The following is a 20142-nucleotide window of genomic DNA, read 5'->3' as shown; positions in this document are numbered from 1 at the left end:
GTATGCAGCCTCCATGTCGTCCCCAGCCTTTCTGCAGATCGCCTTTGATCCTGAACTACAGGGTCAAGCCATTACAGAGTCTGAGAACATTCCACAACTTTTAATAGATCACTGCTGAGATGTTTTACATTGCAAAATCCAGAACAGTATAACTATTTTGAAGAAAAAACAAGCAACATTATTATTAATTTGCCATTTTCTAAGATAACTGAGGCCTACGTCAAATACAGAGGGAAACCTCTGATGTAAAACCATCCACAAAAACAGTGAGGACAGATTTTCTTTCCCCACAAACAAAAGTCAACACTAATATATCTAGAAAGTATTCATAATGGTTCAGTTTTTCCACTTTTTGTTATATCATTGTTTTTTTGTTCCTCAAAATTCTACACATACTGTACATACCATATTGTGACACTTGGAATAGAACGTTTTGGAGTGTTTTTTGCAAATTTATCAGAAACAGAAAACCAAGAAATCATATTTACATAAGTATTCACAAGCTTTTGTAATGAAGTTAAAAATTGAGGTGTCTCTACAACTTAAATAAAGTCCACCTGTAGTAAATTCTGTTGATTGGACTTGACTTCATTTGAAAAGGCACAGATCTGTCTTTATAAAGTCTCTGTTATTCTTGTTTAGGTTAAAACTTTCAGCAGAGAATGATTCATTGCTTCACTGTCTTTTGAGCTTTGCTTGGGACAGGAGAGTCTGTTAGGCATCCAAGACACTCCAAGACAAGAAAAGTATTTGAAGACATCATAGCTCCCAGATATGATTTTACCAGCATTTTAAAAATCAAAGCATGCATGACAGACTGTGACATCTGTCAACATACCGCAGCAGCGGTGGATTAAATTTCATTTCTATCGTGAGTGAAGATAATTGCACTGTTCGAAAAAGCAGCGCCATCACACGCTCACTTAAAACCAACCTATGAAAAAAAGGACCATTCAGACCATTAAAAATATGAATTTTATTAACCCTTTTTGAGACAATTTAAAAAAAAAATACATTAAAAAGTGTGTGAAGTACCAGAAAAGACAAACATGAAACAATAAATTGTTATGAAAGTGACAAATTCCTGGAGAAGACAGTTTTAAACAATCAGCAGATTTACAGCTCAACAGGTTGATAAATCCCAGTCAGTACTTTTATGTTCTGCTGTTCTTAGTTTTTAAATCAACTTTGATTCTCTGGCGTTCAGGAAGGGCAAACTGGTCTGATGTCTGGATGACAATTCTCTAGAAAAAAAATCAGAATAGAGAATCATTTTAGCATATTTCCCACACTGTGATTGGTATATTAAGGAAAATGGTTTTTGCACTTTGAGAAATGTCGTGCAAAAATTTAATTTACAACATCAAGGCCCATTGCTACCTTCTCTGGACCAATGGTAGGAGAGAATTACTTTTGGAAATCAAACTCTTGACGCTCGACACTTTTAGTTTGACAGAGAGCTAAATTGCTTTCTAAGGAACACCAAGTTTCTTTATGGATTCCTGATTCCAGCTGGGACAGAAATATTACAGTAAACTATCACAGGAAAAATACTCACTGTAGCACTATGTAAATGAAACTGCACCAAGACCCATAATCTCACTCAGCCTATGGCAATTTTCTCATCACTCAAACTACTCAAGTCCAAACAAACCACAAAGATTAATGTTTACCCCACAGCAGACATATTCCAGATTTGAATATCATTAAAAAGTTATTTCAGTAGCTCAGTAATTTTTTTAATTCAAATTATTATATACTTGTATGTAACATTCAGCACACAGAGTAGTATATTTTACTTCTTCAATTTGATAACTATTTATTATTGATAATGTAATTACCACAGATAAGCCATTTTACATTTTCTACCATCTATCACTATCTTTAATTTTTCAGTACTCCTTTTGGGTGCCAGTGTAACATCTTCAACAGATAGTATGATGATTAGAGCTTCCTGTACAGAAAACTGCAAAACTAATATTTGTTTTTATATACACCTTGATGTTCGATTTTACTTAAAAGCAGAAGCAGTAGAACGGGGACTGCAAGGAGTGTTTTACTTTCATCTGTGCCATGCACGCTATGAGCTCAGAAATGCTCAGATTAAAACATCAGTGTGTTTGAGAATGAAGTTGTGGTGAAAGCATTTATTGTTTAAATGTGGGAAATGTTTTTTAGTCTGCATCTTTGAGCCAGTTCTTTCAGGCTCATTTGTTACAGAGCATAAAGAGTAATTAGTATGAGCAGGTTAGCCATGGCGGCTTTAGTCTACATGTGGTAACAGGCAGAACAAATCTGACACAAAACAGCCATTTAGTATGACCAGCGGTGTGGTTTTACTAAAGACCAACTCCACAGTAAAGGGTTCCCTGACACTGGCTCCGCATTATAACTCATATAAGCAAGTCTTTGCAGACTTAAACGCCCCTTCTAAGCACCAATGAACTGGGCTTATTCATTTTACCTGACATGAGTACAAAATGAAAGAAAGAAAAGAGAGTACTGTCAGTGCATACAAATACAATAGCAGCATAGAACTTGGCAGTCTCACAGCTCCATGCTTTTCAAGACTCCATCCATTTTCTAACAGTCCCTAGTGGGGTCAGGAGGAGTGCTGGTGCCGATCTCCAGTGAACATTTAAGGCGAGAAGCGGGGTACACCCTGGACAGGTTGCCAGTCTGTTGCAGGGCAACACAGAGAGACAGGATGAACAACCATGAGCACAAACACTTAGGGAGAATTTAGAGAAACCAATTAAACAGTCGCTGGACTGTGGGAGGAAGCCGGAGTATTACGCATGCACAGGGAGAACATGCAAACTCCACGCAGAAAGACCCCGAGCCGGGGACCTTCTTGCTGCAAGGCAACAGTGCTACTAACTGCACCACTGTACAGCCCCTTTTCAAGACTCAAAACGTCAAAAGTCTGACTACATTTGTCCTCACAGTCATTTTTGATTAATAAAAACATTAGCGAAATGTTCCTTTTAGTAACTTGACTTAGTAAAATGCATTAAATAGATTAATTTCTCACAAAGATATTTTCAAGCCTTCACTTTGGTTAATGATGATTTTCTGCTTACAGATAATGAAAACATTTAAGATTAAAATATATTGAATATGACTAAATACACAAAGGTTCACTATAAATGTCCTGCCCATTTTTGTTGGAGGTCAGGTTTGAAGAATGAAATCTAAAAACGTGGATATATGAATGGATGCAGATAGCAATATAATGTCTGAAAATGTAAAAAAAAAAAAAATATATAAAATATAAAACAACCCTTGTCCTTACTAGATCTGAGCATGGTGAACATACAAAACAGAAGGAAATAAAGCCCGGATTTATCTTTAGTCTGTTAAGATGTCTGCGACTGCTCCAAGTGACCTACTTTAGTCATTCGTTTTAGACAACACATCCTCTGAACTCAAGTTAAAACAGTAAGAGTAAATGGACTGAGTTTGTTTAGTTCTTATCTAGACATACTGACCAATGAAAGCACTCGTCACACTGAGGAACAGTCATGCCACATACATGTTTAAGAAATAATACAAAAATATTAGAAAAACACAAAAAGAAGCAGAATTTCTCAAAATGTAAAAGCTTTAATAAATATTTCTTGGAACAGCTTGGAAAATTAATAAAACGTTTTGATTTCAAAACTGATAGAAATCTTATATCGCATCGTTAGCATGTTTTAAAGTGCTTTTAAAGAGATAAAGTACCAGAGTAACTAGAGTTTTCTCTGACAGAGCATTCATGCTGCTTTCACCAAAACTCTAACACTGTCACCTGACAAAACTTTGAAGTGCCGTTTGCTCTTTTAACAGTTTTACCATTCTCTAGTGACCTCTGACACCAACAGGAAATTTTCTTTTTTCAGACTATCTTCGGTTAATTCAAGAGTTGATGAAAATCTCAGCTGATCAGTGGTTTGTGAAACATTCCCATCAGACCAACAGTTACACACATTTAAAGACCCTTATGTTCTCCCTTTTTCTCTATTCTGACACTCATTTTGAATTTCCACAAATCCTCTAGACCTCTTCCCTTCCAGAAGCTGAAAACACACAATTAATTGAGCCACTGTTTGTGCTAACAAGCAACTGAATAGGTGTAACTAATAAAGTAGCCTATAAGTTCTAAACACAAATCTGCATCACTAGATTAACTTTATGAATTATAGAGCCAGTTTACAATACCTCCTGTTCACTACAGAGCATTTGTAAACATCATTCACCTGTGCCGATATCAGCGACCCATTTTAGTTGCATTTGGTAATGATATATTAACTGTGCCTACTGAACAGTTTTATCCAACATAAATGGTAATTGATTTTAAAATATAAGATGACAAAACTATTTTACTGCCAAACAAATAAACCATTCTGTATAGGTTTGAAGACAATAACTTAAGGTAGGGGCGAAGCTCAAACAAGTGTGGTGGGAGGAAGGAAAAGCGAGATAAAGAAGAACACCCACCTTCAGCAATGGTTTGACTTAAAAATACTGTTTGGTGATAAAACCAGCCAATAACTTACTGTTGTATCTTTTGATGTCTGGTCAGTGCTTCCTTTCTTTGTATGGCTGATTATTTTTACCAACAAATGTCTTTTTGACAACTTGGTGACGGGCTCTATCTTTCCAAAACAGAGACAATAGACTTAGTCATACATCACCAACCTTTACAGCACCATCTCCCCCCATCCTGTCCTCAGCAGGTGTTCGCATAACAGTATCAGATACAATCTAACATATGGGTAGAGGAGGTAGTGGGAAGTTACTAAAGAACTCTAGCATGACTGTTTATTTAAAACACAAGGAGCGTAAGATCAGGGTAAGCATTCAGGGCTTCTCAAACACAAAGTTTTCCTTTCTCACCATTCAGAGAATGTGAAAATAGTACTAGCAAGATGCAAGAAACCACTTTCAGTCCACAAACATGAAATACATACACTCTACAAATGCAAATTTCTGCTGGAAGGTCACATACATCCCAGGAGTTTCAGACTTGTTCAGTTTTCAACATTCAATAAACCCTCACTTGAGAAAACTAATTTACATTTTATGATGGTTATTTTGTACACAATGCATTTGTTATTTATCATATACAAGACACAACCTTTCTTTTAAGATTATTGGGTTTTGGGATTTCAAATAAAAGTTAATCTTTGTTTCTGTGTACTGTAAAATGTAATTATTTCCATTTCATCCATAAAAATAATAAAAAATAAACAAAACAATTTTGCAGCAATATATATATATATATATATATTTTTTTACCTTAAGACAGAAAATGGTCAAACTGAAACATTCCTGAATGATTTTATATTTTAGTAAATTGAATTAATGTACCTTTATAAGCATCAAATGTAGCAACATAAAATCTAAAAGATAACAGATTAATAAAATTGTTGCTAAAAAAATACATTCTAGAGAAAAGACTAAATAAACGTAAATTAAAATTTGCTGTCTAAGCTAAACTACATTTAAATCTGAGCCAGGCCTCAGCAAGCTACACATCCATTTGGGTGTAGAAAACAGCTTAAAAAGGGTCAAACATGCTGAGAAAAGTGAAAAAAAAGATGACAAGAAATATGACCATGTAAAAAATAAATACCTCTACACTCCCTGGGCACCAGAGGACTTACAGTGTCTATTGTCCTTTTTTCGCCAGACTCCATTTCCTTTTATATTTCTAACCTCCAAGTGTTAGCATTACAGTCATTAACTGTGACCTTTTCCATTCACTGCACAGAGTTTCATTCAAACAAAACCTTTTCAGGATGATTGAAGATGGGCAATGTCTTATGACACGTTTCTAGGCAACATCTTACAAGCAATACTTTTTCTATTTTTCAATAAGGAATGACACACACCTTGTCACCTTGGGAGAAAAAAATGATAACTGTTACTCAAAGTAATTTATGGCCCACAAATCCAATCTACCTTCTGTGTACAGCTAGCATGAGTGGGACCCGTTTTCTATTTAGCTACAAGACATCTTTTCTGTGCTTCATTCAGAGATTTGTTACTTTTTACTACTTTCAAGATGGACACAAAGGTGTGGATAGAAAGTAATTAACTGCAATATTTTATACTAGCTTTAATAGGCCTTTCTCATAACTGGAAGTACCGTCTCCTGATGTTGGGGCACTTCCTGTTTTTGCCAATCTATGCAAGTACATTAAGGAAAAATTTATTTTTTCAAAATCTTTGCTTAATTTGCCTTCCTTTTCATTTGATGATGAGGAGGCAATCACAGTGGTGGATTTGCAAACCAATAAACTACTCACAGATATCAAGGTAAGAAAAGACGTAGCTTAGCATACCAACCGCTAGGTACAAGATAAGTAAATATAACCATCATAATAAAGAAGTCTAATTTAGTGTGCTAAATTATTTGGAATATTTGAAGGAGACATGGCATAAACCTTTAAGTTATATTAGCATTCTGATATGTTTGCCATTGCAATTTGTGAAAGAAAACATGCTAGATGTTAGTTATGAGATGCTAGACGATGCTTGATACTTGATGCAAAAGCAACATAAGTTAAAAAATCGTTCTGCGAAAAGGTGCCAAAATGTGGAAATTATTTCAGATTTAATTTTCTTCTTATTTTGAATAACATTTAATTTGAGCAAAACCTTATAGCTAAACAGAATCTTCAGGAAATTTAGTAAACAAGTTTTGTATTTCTTCTCCACATAGCTAGCTCTGTTGCTTCTGCCAGGCTCTGACTGTTTGAGAGAGCCTGAAATGCTAGAGGCAGAGTCTTTGATCAAACAAACACCGAGGTGTGGGATATCAGTGGGACTCTTTCTTTCTCCCCTTTTCACTTGAGTGTGACCTGCAGAATCTTGGTATTCACATTGTTAAAAGTTAGTACAGCTGAAGCCAGCTGAAACACACACCAAACAACAGCCGGGAATTGCTGGGAATCTGGAATGATGTCATAAATAAGAGACTAGAATGGTGTAGGGTTTCAAGGGAATAGTAATCTGCAGACAGTGCAGAGGGTGCCGGGGCATTTTGCTAAAAGGTTAAATCAGCAAAAAGTGGATCCATTATTACATCATAACAATATTAGCAATTAAAGTGATCATATTTCAAACCAGCTTAGTGTGCCATCATGGAGTTTAATTGTGTTTGTCAAAGGACCAACCAGAAAACTAAGATTGATACCTCAAGCTTTTAGATGGAATAATGGGAGACTGAGGACATGTGATGTCCCTTCCATTAAATCTGCCCTTGAAGAGAAAAACAGGGCAATAATTTTGAGCACATTTAAAAAAGAAAAAGCTGAACTGATGATCTACAGTAGTTTTTTTCCCCTGCTCTTTTTACTGCTCTTCAAACTAGAATACTTTGTTATGTGGATGGATTTTTTTCTCAAGACTACAGTGGCGAAAGCAACAAATAGCTTTTTAAGGGAGGCATGTGACACTCATGTTTATTAAACATACATGCTGACAGGCAACAGAAAGTTGACAATTTTTAATTTCCTGCGGAACATCCCTGGACAGGGATTCTCATATCACTTATATTAGAAACCCCCACTGACAGCAACTACCAAAGTTGTCAGCTGTGACTCTGAATCTGTAAACTTAACTAAAACATTGTGTGATTCATTCTGACTCTACCTTAAATAACAGGACACAATGATTATAGTGATACTTGATTGGTTTGGATTTGTGCAGATGGGTCCCTTTTGTTTGTCTTGGCACCAAACACTATTTTCACTGCTGCTTTGCTTCTTTGCATAGAATTTGTTCTGTCTGTGTTTGATCACTCATCCATCCTGTAACCTCTCAACACTCTTACATAACACCACATCACACAAACAAGGACAGGAGTGTGGTGAATATATGTTTCTCAAGAACAACATAGTTAGCAATATGCCATTCTCCACTGCTCGAAGGATAAACACAAAAGCAAATTAATAAGTGTGCCATAAAACATGTGAACACAACCAGATTCCCCAGGTGGGAGGGGAAGAGAAGTGAACACAACAGTGGCTCCCACACTGCTCAGCATACGACCCACAACACAGAAGGATCAGATGACAAGCCTCAGCCGACAAACACACGCCAAGCTTGATGCACTTTTTTTTTTTTTTTTCAGCTAGTCCCCTTCTGGCAGAGAGCAGAGTCACGTGTGCACTGCCGCTATTTTGTGGGGAACATTCTGCCTAATTAGGTTAAGCTTCTGCATTTTAATTGCAGTCCTCATAAACAGCGGTTATGACTTTAACCCCCTCGCTGGACACAGCTCATTTGCAGCTTTTCATCCCTTAACCTTTGTTGGCATTAATAAAACACCAGCATCTCTTAGTTAAATAATTACTACATCCTAAATAATGTTTTGTATTGCGCTTGTAAAATGAAAGAATAATAAAAGTCCAACATGTTTCGGTATGTCATCTGAGGTGTGCCTTAATTTTAATTTATATACACACACGCAGCTTCCATGAAAAAAATGCAAAAAGAACCCAGTGCATTTAAAAGAATATTACAAATTTATTCTGACCAACTACAACATAGAAAACATAATTATATATCCAACATAAAACTAACCTGATGCAATTATAGCAATGGGAAAATGTGTTTAAACATGGAACAGCCTGTTCAAATATAACTGCCAAATAACTGGTTGAGCTAGTTACCTGGCACTTTTGTTAATTTATGAGTTGCTTGTGTTGAAAACATGCTATCCTGCTTGCTGTTCTACTAAATACTTTCCTGAAAGAGGACAGATGGATGAGCATTTAACTTTGTCAAAACTGACAGTGAAACACGAACAATAAATCTAGTGATCGTTGTGCAAGTTTAGGCACTTATCCCAATCCATTTTCACTGTATCCGACAGGATACAATCAGGTTACTTGGGTAGAAAAGTATGCCAGAAAAAGGTGATGGGAGAGGTAGTATTATACCTGAGCCATCAGGGAAGATCTCTGTGAAAAAGAACCTAGAACATGGGATGGGTGGAAATTTCTCAGCATTACTTTTCAGAAAACTCAGAATAAACAATAAATTATGTTCATTTTAACTGTAATAGTTTTACAGCTTCCAGCTTGTCTACAGAGACAAAGGCGCCAATTCTACTGCTAATATAGTGTTTTAGGAGCTTGAAGAGTTGGTTGAACTTATTTACTGCTGTTATGTTCTAAAGCACAAATGAAACCAAAAGACACCCATAAAGGAACAAAAATTATTTAGAGATTTTAAACAAATCACTGCTGTGTTTGTATGTCCTGCTGGGACACATTTTTTAGGCTTGATTTAATAGACATCCATTATCACGGACCTTTGCTGCATGTTTCCCAGCTTGGCATCGTTAAGGATGGTCAGTCAAAATAATGTTTATTAATTGAAATGGTGGCACCACAATGCATTTAAAGCAATAAGTAGATTTTAAATTGTTACTTCTGTGCAGCGACTTCCTGGAAAATTCTTGAACAGGACATAATGTTCAGAAGGTGTGTAGCTCACCAAACAGGAAATTACAAGTTTATTTTTGTGCTGCAGTGTTCCCGCCCTGCTTAGGTGTATGAGTCAAAAACTCAACAGGAGGCATTTCACTTTCCAGAATTTGTGAGTCTGTCAGTCACACAAATTCATTTCATATTTGAAAACTAGAAACGCAACAATTTGTTTCCAGCTGTTACATCGCTAATCCATAGCAGCACATATCATAAGAAAACCATGGTTACTAACACATTTGTTGTATTTGCACCATTTATTTATGGTCTTATTCAGTAAATAAAAATTTTTTGACATGCTTTCTGGAAAAAAAAAGTCAATTAATTAAAAAGAAGCTCTGACACCTTTTCTAGACAAAACAAAATAAGATTTTACTATAATATGCAAATTTAGAACTACCGTAATCTTATTTTTAAATACCTTTCATTAGAAAAAAAAAACTCTTCAAGTTGTGCCCTTACCTTTTTGTTGTTCTCAATTGATGACTTAATCTAGAGATGATTGATCTGATCGATTGACCAACAATTAATTGATTAGTGGCCATTTTCCTAAAAATCAGAGTTTTCTCTTGTACCAAGAGGGTTGTCCTCTAAGACGGATGGCTTTTTACAATATGCTAAATAAAAAAAACAAAACACACAAAAAAAACTGAACACGTCAATATATTTTGACAAGTGTTTTGCGTCAGCTGACTGAATGTATGAAAACTTGTTTTCCCACACATTATTAAACTTCAGACATATTTATGGAATACAACAAAAGAGGAGGTTGTTGAATAAAAATAGGGTAAAAATAACAAAATATGTGCCACACATAACCCTTAACCTAGTTTACAACAAATAATTTATATTAGTGTCAGCCCTCTAATTACCTCTCCTGGAGTCTAACAGTTTAAAGGAAGTTTAGAGGAGGAAAACAGATTTTTGATGTGGGGGATTACAGTCTGAAAAACAAGCCCCCTTCCAATAACCAAAGCCTCAAACAGGATTGACTGAGAATTACAAGCTGCTCATTTGATTGTGTGAAACCTGATAAACTCTGATGTGGCTGCCTCTGCTTACCATACAGACTTTAACTCTGACCACAGCTTCATCTATCAATAAAATAAAAAGTTTTACTCTGCAAGTTTGAGCTTTTTAATGACCATTTAGGCCTTCCCAGCCTCTTAAAAGCAGGGTTGGTTTGAAAAATCATGACTATTGGAATTAAACTATGCAGTATTGGCATGTTTAACATGTCCTAAAACGTTGCTGTTTTGGTATGCATATCTTTATAGAGAAATTGTCGATGAGGGTAAAAGCGAGTTTCCATACTAATTCTTAAACCTTCTTCCTAACATCAAAGTATTGAGGTCAGGCTACAGTCTGTGGTATATGGTTTCATATAAACCTTTGTTAAAGTCAAGTCAGCATGTTGTAGTATACTGCGCATTCAATAAATGTCTTCATTGGATAAATAACTTACTCCCCAAAGGAATATGAATTGACTGCAGGGTCATGTCCAGCAGAAATAAACTTTTTCTTAGTGTTCTTGATGTTCATTGTATGGAATATAAGAAAACACAGAGCTAAGTTTAGGGTTAAGGTGATTTATTTTGCTTGTTGTTGGGAATTTGCAACACAAGTGGCTGCAACCTTTCTTCAAACTCTTAGGCTTATTTTTATACTTGAAATAAAATTGAAAAAATTTAAAAATCTTATAGCAAAAAGACATCATGCCTCCTTCGTTTTCCCTGAGTGTAGAACAGCTTTCAATATTTAAAGCTACTCGACAAGCAAAAGTAACTTGTTAATCTTACCTGATGAGAGCTGCATTGATTGTTTCATGGGGTTCTCCACTTTGAGAAGCATTGGTGGACTGGGGACTTGAAGGAGTGGGGGAGGAAGACCGAGGCAGGGTGGAGGAGAGAATCGCACTGGAGTTAGGATTCTGGTCCACTGAGCTCTTCTCATTTTGAGGAAGACGACGAGATTTTGCTCTGGCATGAATACGGATGGTGTGGTTGCTACGACGATGAGCCACTTTGCCAACAGACCCTGTACCAGATCTCTTAAAGGTTTGCTGATATCTTTAAACAGAAGCACAAAGAGTAGGTTTACATGAGCTCCCATGTGTTTGTTCACCAATTGAAATTTAGATTAATACATACAATAATATTTTTTGCTTTAAAATTCCCCATGAAAAAAAAAGGAAAAGATTTCTCTAAGAATGACAAATTTCGAGCTCATTGCAAGACACCCGGGAGGAAAAATGGATGGCATATTCTTCAACTCCATGATGACAGAAACATGTAAAATTGTCAGACTTTCCTTTGTGTCATTGAAATGTTGCAGTCAAGCCTGGTGAGTTTTAACATTTTGGACTCAATCATCTGTGTCAGATATGGGCAGAAAAGCAGCAGAAAGCCCAACAAGCCACATAGATTATTGGAATGCAGGACATGAATGCATAGATCCTTTAATTCAAAGAATTTTTGGTTTTAAAAACTTTTGGAAAAACTATTGTCTTAATCTTTTGAGTGTTGTGTTGAGATGAACCTGGCAGGTAAAGTGTCCCAATATTGTTGGGTCTTTTCTTTTAATTATTGTGAGACTGTAAGAGCTGCTGTCAATTAACTGTTAAAATGACCTTTTTGTGGTTTGTTTGAATTAAATGTAAACATACTGTAAATTACTTTTATTTTCTGATGTTATTTTTATGTACTGGAAAGAACTATCAGTCAAGTTAAAATATTACACCACTTCACACAAAGGAAGCTATGGCAAAACAGTGGTGGGCAAATTCATTAAATGCAGTTTTGCTACAATTATGAGTAGACTTCTTTACAATGCAGAGCTGTCAAACATTTATCATAATTTCTGAACCCTCACATGGTCTTTTTAAGTCACTGACATTCTTTTAAAAGTTGAAGCGAGTTGAAGATTGTCCCGTTGCCTCCTCTTGTCTACAACTAATTTGCCACCAAATAACAATAATCCCTTTTGTGACCCCTGATGACCCACCGCATGCTTCAAATAGCCTGATCCACTCGACACAAGGAGCAAAGCTGCGAGGAATTACAAGCATTCTTGAAACATGGGTGCAAATATGTGCATACATACACATACGGGAGGATGCACAGATAAATACAAACACACAAACCACCAAAAAGGTACCAAATGTTTCTGCTGTCTGCCGTGTGCCGACAGGACAAAAGGAGCAGTATTACAATGAGAAGATTAGGGGACTATTGAGAAATTCTGAATGTGGCTGGGAGCTGACCTGCTTCATCACGAAGAAACAAAAACAGGAAGACTTTGTGGAATAGCAGAAATTTTTAACATTACTGAAATAGGTTCCAGGCCTCCAAGAATATCATATAAATCAGCCCTTCAATAAGCGTGCATCTCCATATGTAGCGAGCCTGATTTGCAAGCAAACAGCTGCAAAGTGTGTATCGTGTGTGCGTGACAATCAAAGAAACATTAAATGAAAATAAATTAACTGGAAACCAACAGATCATGAAGGATTTGCATGTTTTTATTTGCAAATGTGTGTCTGTGCTGCCATTTTCCAGATAATTTGACAAAAAATTAGAAAACAATACAAAAATGTTTATTGAATAATTCAAAGTTAATGTATAGAACTTGGTTTTATATAGGCCTCTCTTGTTATGATGTTCTGATCAGTGGCCAGCTGACCAACAAAACCTGGAAAAGATGAACTCTTAACTCAGATTTAATCTGAGGCTACATCACAGAGAAAAGGTGATTTACAGCCCTTATAGCTAAAGGGAAAAAGCATACAGTATATTGTGTGAATCAAGATTGAGCTACTTCAGTGAGAAATAAAAAACGTTGACGATGAAAAGTGAGACAGTCAGATAAATTATAGCTAGTGCAATTAAAAGGATCATAAAATGTTGAGAAAACGATTTATGGCATCATAAACATTAAATGAGCATGAACTTCAGAAAGCTTTACTATACGTTTCATGCGCTTGATAATTCTCGTCTAGTCCATATTTTTTCAAATGCAACATCCACATATGTAGAAAACAGCAGAGTACTGCTGAAATATGTTGGTACTTAGGAGTACTATGTAACTTCTAAACCCAAAGTCAAATAGGAATAATGCTTTCATCAGTATACTGAAAATAAGTAGCAGCAAATTTGTTGTTTCAAGCTCGAAAAAATTGAATGTTCTAACCTTTCACTTTTCCCACAGCCAGCAAGATTTTTCCCATTAACAGGGGCTACAGCCACCTCTCCACCACTCCCTTGTCCTTCAGGCTGGTTGGTACTACTTTTCTGCTTGCTCTGCCTTTTCAATCTCACCTAAAAAAAAGACAAAAACCCCCCAAAAAACTGGAATAAATCTCATATTGTTAAAGACAGAAATATTGGGATGCTCAATATTCATTAATTCTGGCAAAATGAAATGTATCAATTTCCTCCTTGTGTTTAATGTTTTAATCCTGTAACTCTGAGGTTAAGAGTCTCTTTGAATGGTTTGTGTAACTCTAAATACTGACAGAAGCACAAATCCATTAGAAACAGTTATATTTGAAAAGTGTATTAAAACCGCATAAATGTCATTGATTATTTTGTCGTATTTTAACAACTTATGTAGTTTCACTGGCAGCCAACACAAATTAGTCTCCTGTTATGACTTTTGTTTTTTCCAATTCCAGATCATGCAAACTAAATCTAAATCCCCCAACAAAGGAAGAAATCTATGATCAACTTCTAGACCACCATGCGATTCTAAAGGGCAATCACAGCCACAGTTTACAAGTTTGTAACAAAATAATTATATAAACACTTGGTTCCATACACTAATAATCCTTTGAGTAGCAAGCTGAAGTATCAAAGTGCATTTTCTGGGGGCTGAACTTAGAAAGACCTTGCAAAGCAACCAATTTATGTGGTAATTAGTGGCATTTCATAATATTGCTGCACATGCAGCATCTTCGACCCTGGCCTGATCTGAATGGTTGAGGAAAACAGTGTTATTACTCTGATGCCATTAAACTACAATGAATTCAGGGATAGTTTTAAAAAAATAATTTTAGACCCATAGCAACTAGCTATAGCAAATCACAATCATTGTATAACTATAAAATTTTAAATTACTTGTTTTTCAGGAGCAAGTATTCTCCAACACTTGTAGTTTTATAATCATAAGCCCCTTGTTGTCAAATATTAGGAAAGATCAGCTCAATAATGGGATAAGCCGTGTTGTGTCAAAATGTTTTAAGTCACATGCTAACTTTGTGCGATTTTCTCACTCAAGCCTGTTTTGGCTTAAGCTCAAGGCATTAGACCCTAAATTGAGCTGAGTCTTTAAAAAAATTAATTTGGCTGACTCTGAAGATCAGAATCAATTCAAGAGCTAAATATAATCTTTACCGTTAAGGAAAGAGATTTTAATAATAAAGTCTCGGAAAGCCAGAGGAGACGGAAACATCCTTCCTGGGAAATTAGACCAAAAGCCACACCCTATTAAGCAGATGTTGAAGAACAACATTGTTAACCTACGCACCTGCAGGCCACTTTATTAGGTACAGAGTGAGGAATAAAGGAGATTTAAAGTCAGTATAAACTTCACATGGTTATTGACGCCAGACAAAGTGGTCTGGGTGTTTCAGAAGCCACTGATTTACTGGCACTTTCACACAACACCATCTCTTAGGTTTACAAAAAGAAAAGGAATATATCAAATGTGGATGAAAACGCCTTGTTGATGTCAGTGGAGATAAGGCAGACTGGTTTGAGATGATAGAAAGGTAACAGTAAATAATATAACCATTTGTTGTAACCAATCTCACAATGTGTGAAACCTTAAAGCAGATTGCCAGAGCTGCTGAGCAGCACAATGGGTACCACTCCTTACAGCCAGGAATGGGAAACTGAAGCTACAAATCACACAAAATCACCTGAATTAGTTTTGGAAAAAAAATTGTCTGGCCTAATGAGACTCAGTTTTTAATGGAAATATTCAAAATATTGAATAGAAAAGTAAAAGCAGCAATCCATTCAGCCTCATTTCAACTGTTCAAGCAAGTGGTCGTGGTCCAACGGTGAGGAGTATATTTTGCTGTAAGGAGCTAAGGCAGTTCTAAACACAGTTATATTGGCTTTGCTAAATAAGCTTTTGATTAATTAAAAATAAAAAAGAAGCCAAGAGGGTACAGCAAACTGGTTTGGTACAAACACTAGTAATGGTGTTACTTGGAGTGTCCAACACCTCTGATATTCCTATTAATACATCACGGTTTTTTAATGCAAGGAAAAATAAAAAAAATAAATAACAAAAGCAATATCCAGTTGAACGGTTTTGTGCTTTGTTACTTTTTCATGGTGATTGTGATGACAAATGAGGCAAACAGTCTAGTTCTTGTTTTTATGCAGAGTTAAGCAAATTGTCTGCTTGCTGCACTGTTGTACTGACCAAGCAGATAAAAACTAAACAATGAGATGCATGGATAATATTTTTACCTGAGCTTGTGTAAATGAAGCTGAGGCTCGACTCTGGAATATGTGCCCAGGACTCCGGTGTCTCGGCACAGCCAGTGTTTGTGAACACTTCTCCTCAACTCCCTGTCGACCCAAAGGGCTGAGAAGGTGCCGGTGCACCACGCGCATCACACGGGTCAGTAAACTCACACCCTCTGGAACTGTGTCTGCATGTGGAAGCACCATAGTTTGTTATTTATCAAAATGCGTTCAGTTTATTTAGGTTCGCCACCATTACAAAGCTTTTGAGTTGCAGGAATCTAAACTGTAGGAAATCTAACTGAGGAATAATATTTGTTTCATTTCCCAAACATTTATTGTTGAGCACCTATTAGCTACAGTGAACGACAACAACAGTCCAATGCAAAGTTAGTTTCACAAAACAACTTATCATTCCACCACAGAATAACCCCCACTGACTCGGTGAGTGTACAGTACACGTACTTTGGAGTGTGAATATGTCCTTGTTGTACACAAATGAATGTTATCAGTTCCTCACCATATTTACTCAGGGGGGAAGAATCTGTCTGCTTAGGCAAGCTGTGAACACAAAGACTCACTTGTCCTGTCCCTGATGCACACAGTCACAGTCATGGACTCTACAGCTTATATCTCCTGTTTATGTTGAGGAATATTTAAGCCACCACTTTTAGTAAGGAAGCTAAGATCTGGTGCTTCCCCCCCCCCATCTTAACTGATAACAGCAAACTGGTAACGAGACTAGATTGTGATTTATTTGGAGGGTATAATAGTAGCTTTAGGTTTGTATTGGATATAGAAAGCATGAAATAAAGCCAAAAGTGTTTCTAACCATAAATTCAAAAAAATATGCTTAATATTAGTAATTTTGCATCAAATAAAAAAAAAGAAAGCCAGAGTCCTAAGCTTTTATTGGATTATTAAACTCCAAAGAAAACACATCAGTGATCATTCAGATGTGGCTACAGACTGAAAATGTTGAGTTTTCAGTTCTGATATTTACACTGCACACACCGACACTTGCTACCACTGATGCCTTATAATACAACCTCCTTTGGAGATGATCTCTTAGGAGGTGAGTGATGTTCTTTTCTTAAAACCAAGCCCCCTTTTAACACCTACACAAGCAAATACAGTAAAAGAGTTAAAGAGAGTATGAATAACCTTCTCTCTGAAAGGGACTTGATGAAACCTGTGAGTCCCTGCAGCCTCTAAAACCAATGTTTACCAGCTGCCTCCTTCTTAATTCTCTCTATAATATAGTGACAAAGACTTTGGATAAAACATTACAAAGAACTGTCTGGTAGAAGAGGTCCGACTGAAAGGACTGTTGAGCAAGTTTGTACTTGTTAACTTAAAAATAAAACATCACTTGTTGACAAGCTCAAATGACTTTGTGCCACTAAAATCCTCTCATCTTTCCAGAAAACATTTATTTAATTGGGTAGCTGAAGCATAGAGTAATGCATGAACAGACTCTAAAGCAAAACAGGAGATGAAACTAATGTATAAATTAAGTGTAAATCTATATAAAGACATTTGCTCACCTTTTTTAGAAGTTTTCTTGCCTCCAGATTTTGAAATATGTCGTGTCTCATTTTCTGTTCCAACTTCGTTGTTCATGTTCTGTGGGTTTTCCAACTTTTCTGTAAGAAATAAAACCAGTGCCAACTTTTTGTACAGATGTCTTGGATCAAAGCAGTATTTTGCAAAAATGCATTCAGATGAACTTGTTCATTAGTAGAGTTTATATAGTTAAGAACGTTGCACTAAACAGAACAGTTTTTCCATGTTTGTGAACATTTTTCATTATTGCTGTTGGTTTTTAGCTATATGATAAAACACAAAAAATTGTGTTTGAGAAAAAATGCTTTGAAAAGTATCTCTGTGTTGATTAGATGGCATTAACCCTCAGAGGGATGGGTGACAAGATCCTACACTTTTGTATAAGTTGATCAAAATCGACCAGTATTAGAATCAATGTGTTTTAGGGCTAATTGTCATTTTGTTAAGGATAATCATTTGTAGTATAAAAGTTGGATGCATTTGTAAATCAATATAGCTACCAGGGTGTGGAGGAAGAAGAGTCAATTATAATCAATGTTGCTTGAGATCCAATGTGAAGTTGCCACAGTCAGTGGCAGACTGGTATAATCAATATGACATTACTGTGATTGATTTATATATAAAAAAAATAAAAATAAAAAAATCCACAGAGGCTCTTAAAATACATGGACATACTATTGATCAGGCCTTCAATCTTTATTTTAATTTTCAGAGAACATCTTGGGATTTACATTAGCTCCAAGCTAAAATTGTAAAATTAACAGATAAACACTGTTAATATAAAATGTCTGGAATGAATCTTTACTATAAACAAGTTTTACTTTTTTTTAAAAATCCTTGACATAAATAAACCTTTTAATTATATCTAATTTACTGAATTACCTGCACATGTCATTAAATGTATTAGTCATATTGCATCAGATTAGGACATCTCTAGCAACAGGTTAACAAACAAACTAATCACCATTTCATGAATTCTGAGACAATTTTCCCCAAGAACAAACCAAAAATTGAGATAAACAAGTCGACAATGTTGGTAAAGAAAATCTTGCTCTGGTTAAACATACAAGTGTCTCAGCACTGTCTCTCAAATATATCCCACTGCACAGCTAAGACAGATTTATATGATCCCCAGTTTAACATTGACAATGATTTTCTTCTTTTTTTCACAAAACTATGCCATTGTATTAGGCAAAATGCATTCACTTATTTTTAATTCCCTGATGATATAATGATTATTTTAGGGCATCACCATAATGATTTCTGTTTTCAAAGTCAAATTCTGGCTTTGTCCTTCCACCCAGAAAAGACAACGTTTATTCCAAGTGTTGGACTTTATCTTAATCTCTATAACATTAAGAAGGTCAGAATATTATCTCAACTAAACATATAGTTTTTGCTTTAACTATTGTTTTATGTTGATCAAACATTGACAAGGATGTTTGATGTATTTGCTTGATTATTTTGATGATGTTTATTGCATGTTTCATAATTTGTAACTGTATGATGTTTTCATGATGTAAAGCACTTTGAATTGTCTTGCTGCTAAAACTGTGCAACAAAAACTTGACTTAAAGTGAATTTGATTTTCTGTCAAAAATCACTCTGAGCAGTTATAACTTAGAGTTGGGACGCATGTTTACCAAAAGAATGGTAAATGGTCTGTACTTGTATTGCACTTTATCAAGTCCAGAGGACTCCACAGCACTTCATTCATGTACACATTCACAAGCTTAAGAGATGACGTACTCCTCTAATTTTCATATGCCTGAACAGAGGTTTTGAGGATAAGGCCTTTGCCAAACAGGAAGAGACGATGATAAAGTGTAGACCTAATGCAAGGTCTTTGCAGAATTTTGACTAGGGTCATCTTTGATGTTAAAGCAACTCAGTTTCCCAGACACACCCTCCCTTTTCCTATAGCCCATGGCTCTCACCCTCTGCCTCACGTCTCTGTCTCCTTCCTCCCCTCCCTGCGATCCATCTCAATCACCGTCAGACATCAGTTAAGGAGGGGTTCCCTTCCACAGCAGAAATCAAAACACTGACGTGTCACAGCATGTCTCCAGTCAACCACCCAAAAACCAACCAAGATAAAAACATAAGGCTTAAGAATATCCATGGTCTGAAATAATATGGTAAATAATTTCAAACTGTAAGACTGAAAAGACATCCACCACGACTGAATACGCATAAATATGCAGCCTCCCTTTATGAAGCGTCTTTGCAGTTGACAAAGTGATTTAACAGCATGCAATTTACAGTAAAGTCAGTTACAAGGAAGTAGGTGGGTTTATTTGGAAGTTCATTTTCAATACTAGCATGCAGTTGCCTCTTCTGAACTTTGGTGTTAGTAGAATTGTCACAAACAAACAAGAAACAAATCTACAAACAATTCTATATGTTTAATATTTGTTTTTGTTGAAGACATAAATCCAGACAGTGGAAGTATTAACACGGGTGAGCTCATCTGAGCAGTTTCTGTATGACTCAAGTGGGTAATGAGTAGGCCTGAATGAATGTGTGACTATGTAGGAGTGATTTATTGTTGAAGCTAAGCCTTCTGCAGGCACTTCTGCCCTCACTAGACTTGCCACCCAGCAGCCAGACACTCA

General features: G+C 36.0%; 1 protein-coding gene across 4 annotated transcripts in view; it reads right to left on the bottom strand.

The window, feature by feature from the left end:
• Positions 1–961: 961 nt before the first annotated feature.
• LOC114150009 (carabin) overlaps positions 962–20142 on the bottom strand; it is a 47049-nt gene continuing 27868 nt past the window's right edge. For 2 of the 4 annotated variants that reach the window (XM_028026163.1, XM_028026173.1), the window contains exons 11-15: positions 17509–17607; positions 15965–16149; positions 13674–13801; positions 11285–11554; positions 962–1244 (exon numbers count right to left, since the gene is read on the bottom strand). In XM_028026163.1, coding sequence (XP_027881964.1) covers positions 1178–1244; positions 11285–11554; positions 13674–13801; positions 15965–16149; positions 17509–17607 — 749 coding nt within the window. In that variant the 3' untranslated portion in view covers positions 962–1177. Of the gene's footprint in view, positions 1245–11284; positions 11555–13673; positions 13802–15964; positions 16150–17508; positions 17608–20142 lie in introns of those variants that run through there. The other 2 variants (XM_028026182.1, XM_028026192.1) reach the window with 2 other exon arrangements.

This window comes from Xiphophorus couchianus, chromosome 2, assembly GCF_001444195.1.
Source record: "Xiphophorus couchianus chromosome 2, X_couchianus-1.0, whole genome shotgun sequence".
In the NCBI taxonomy this organism is placed as follows: domain Eukaryota; kingdom Metazoa; phylum Chordata; class Actinopteri; order Cyprinodontiformes; family Poeciliidae; genus Xiphophorus; species Xiphophorus couchianus.
The sequence above is the reverse complement of the archived record's forward strand: the minus strand, read 5'-3'. Positions and strand labels throughout refer to the sequence as shown.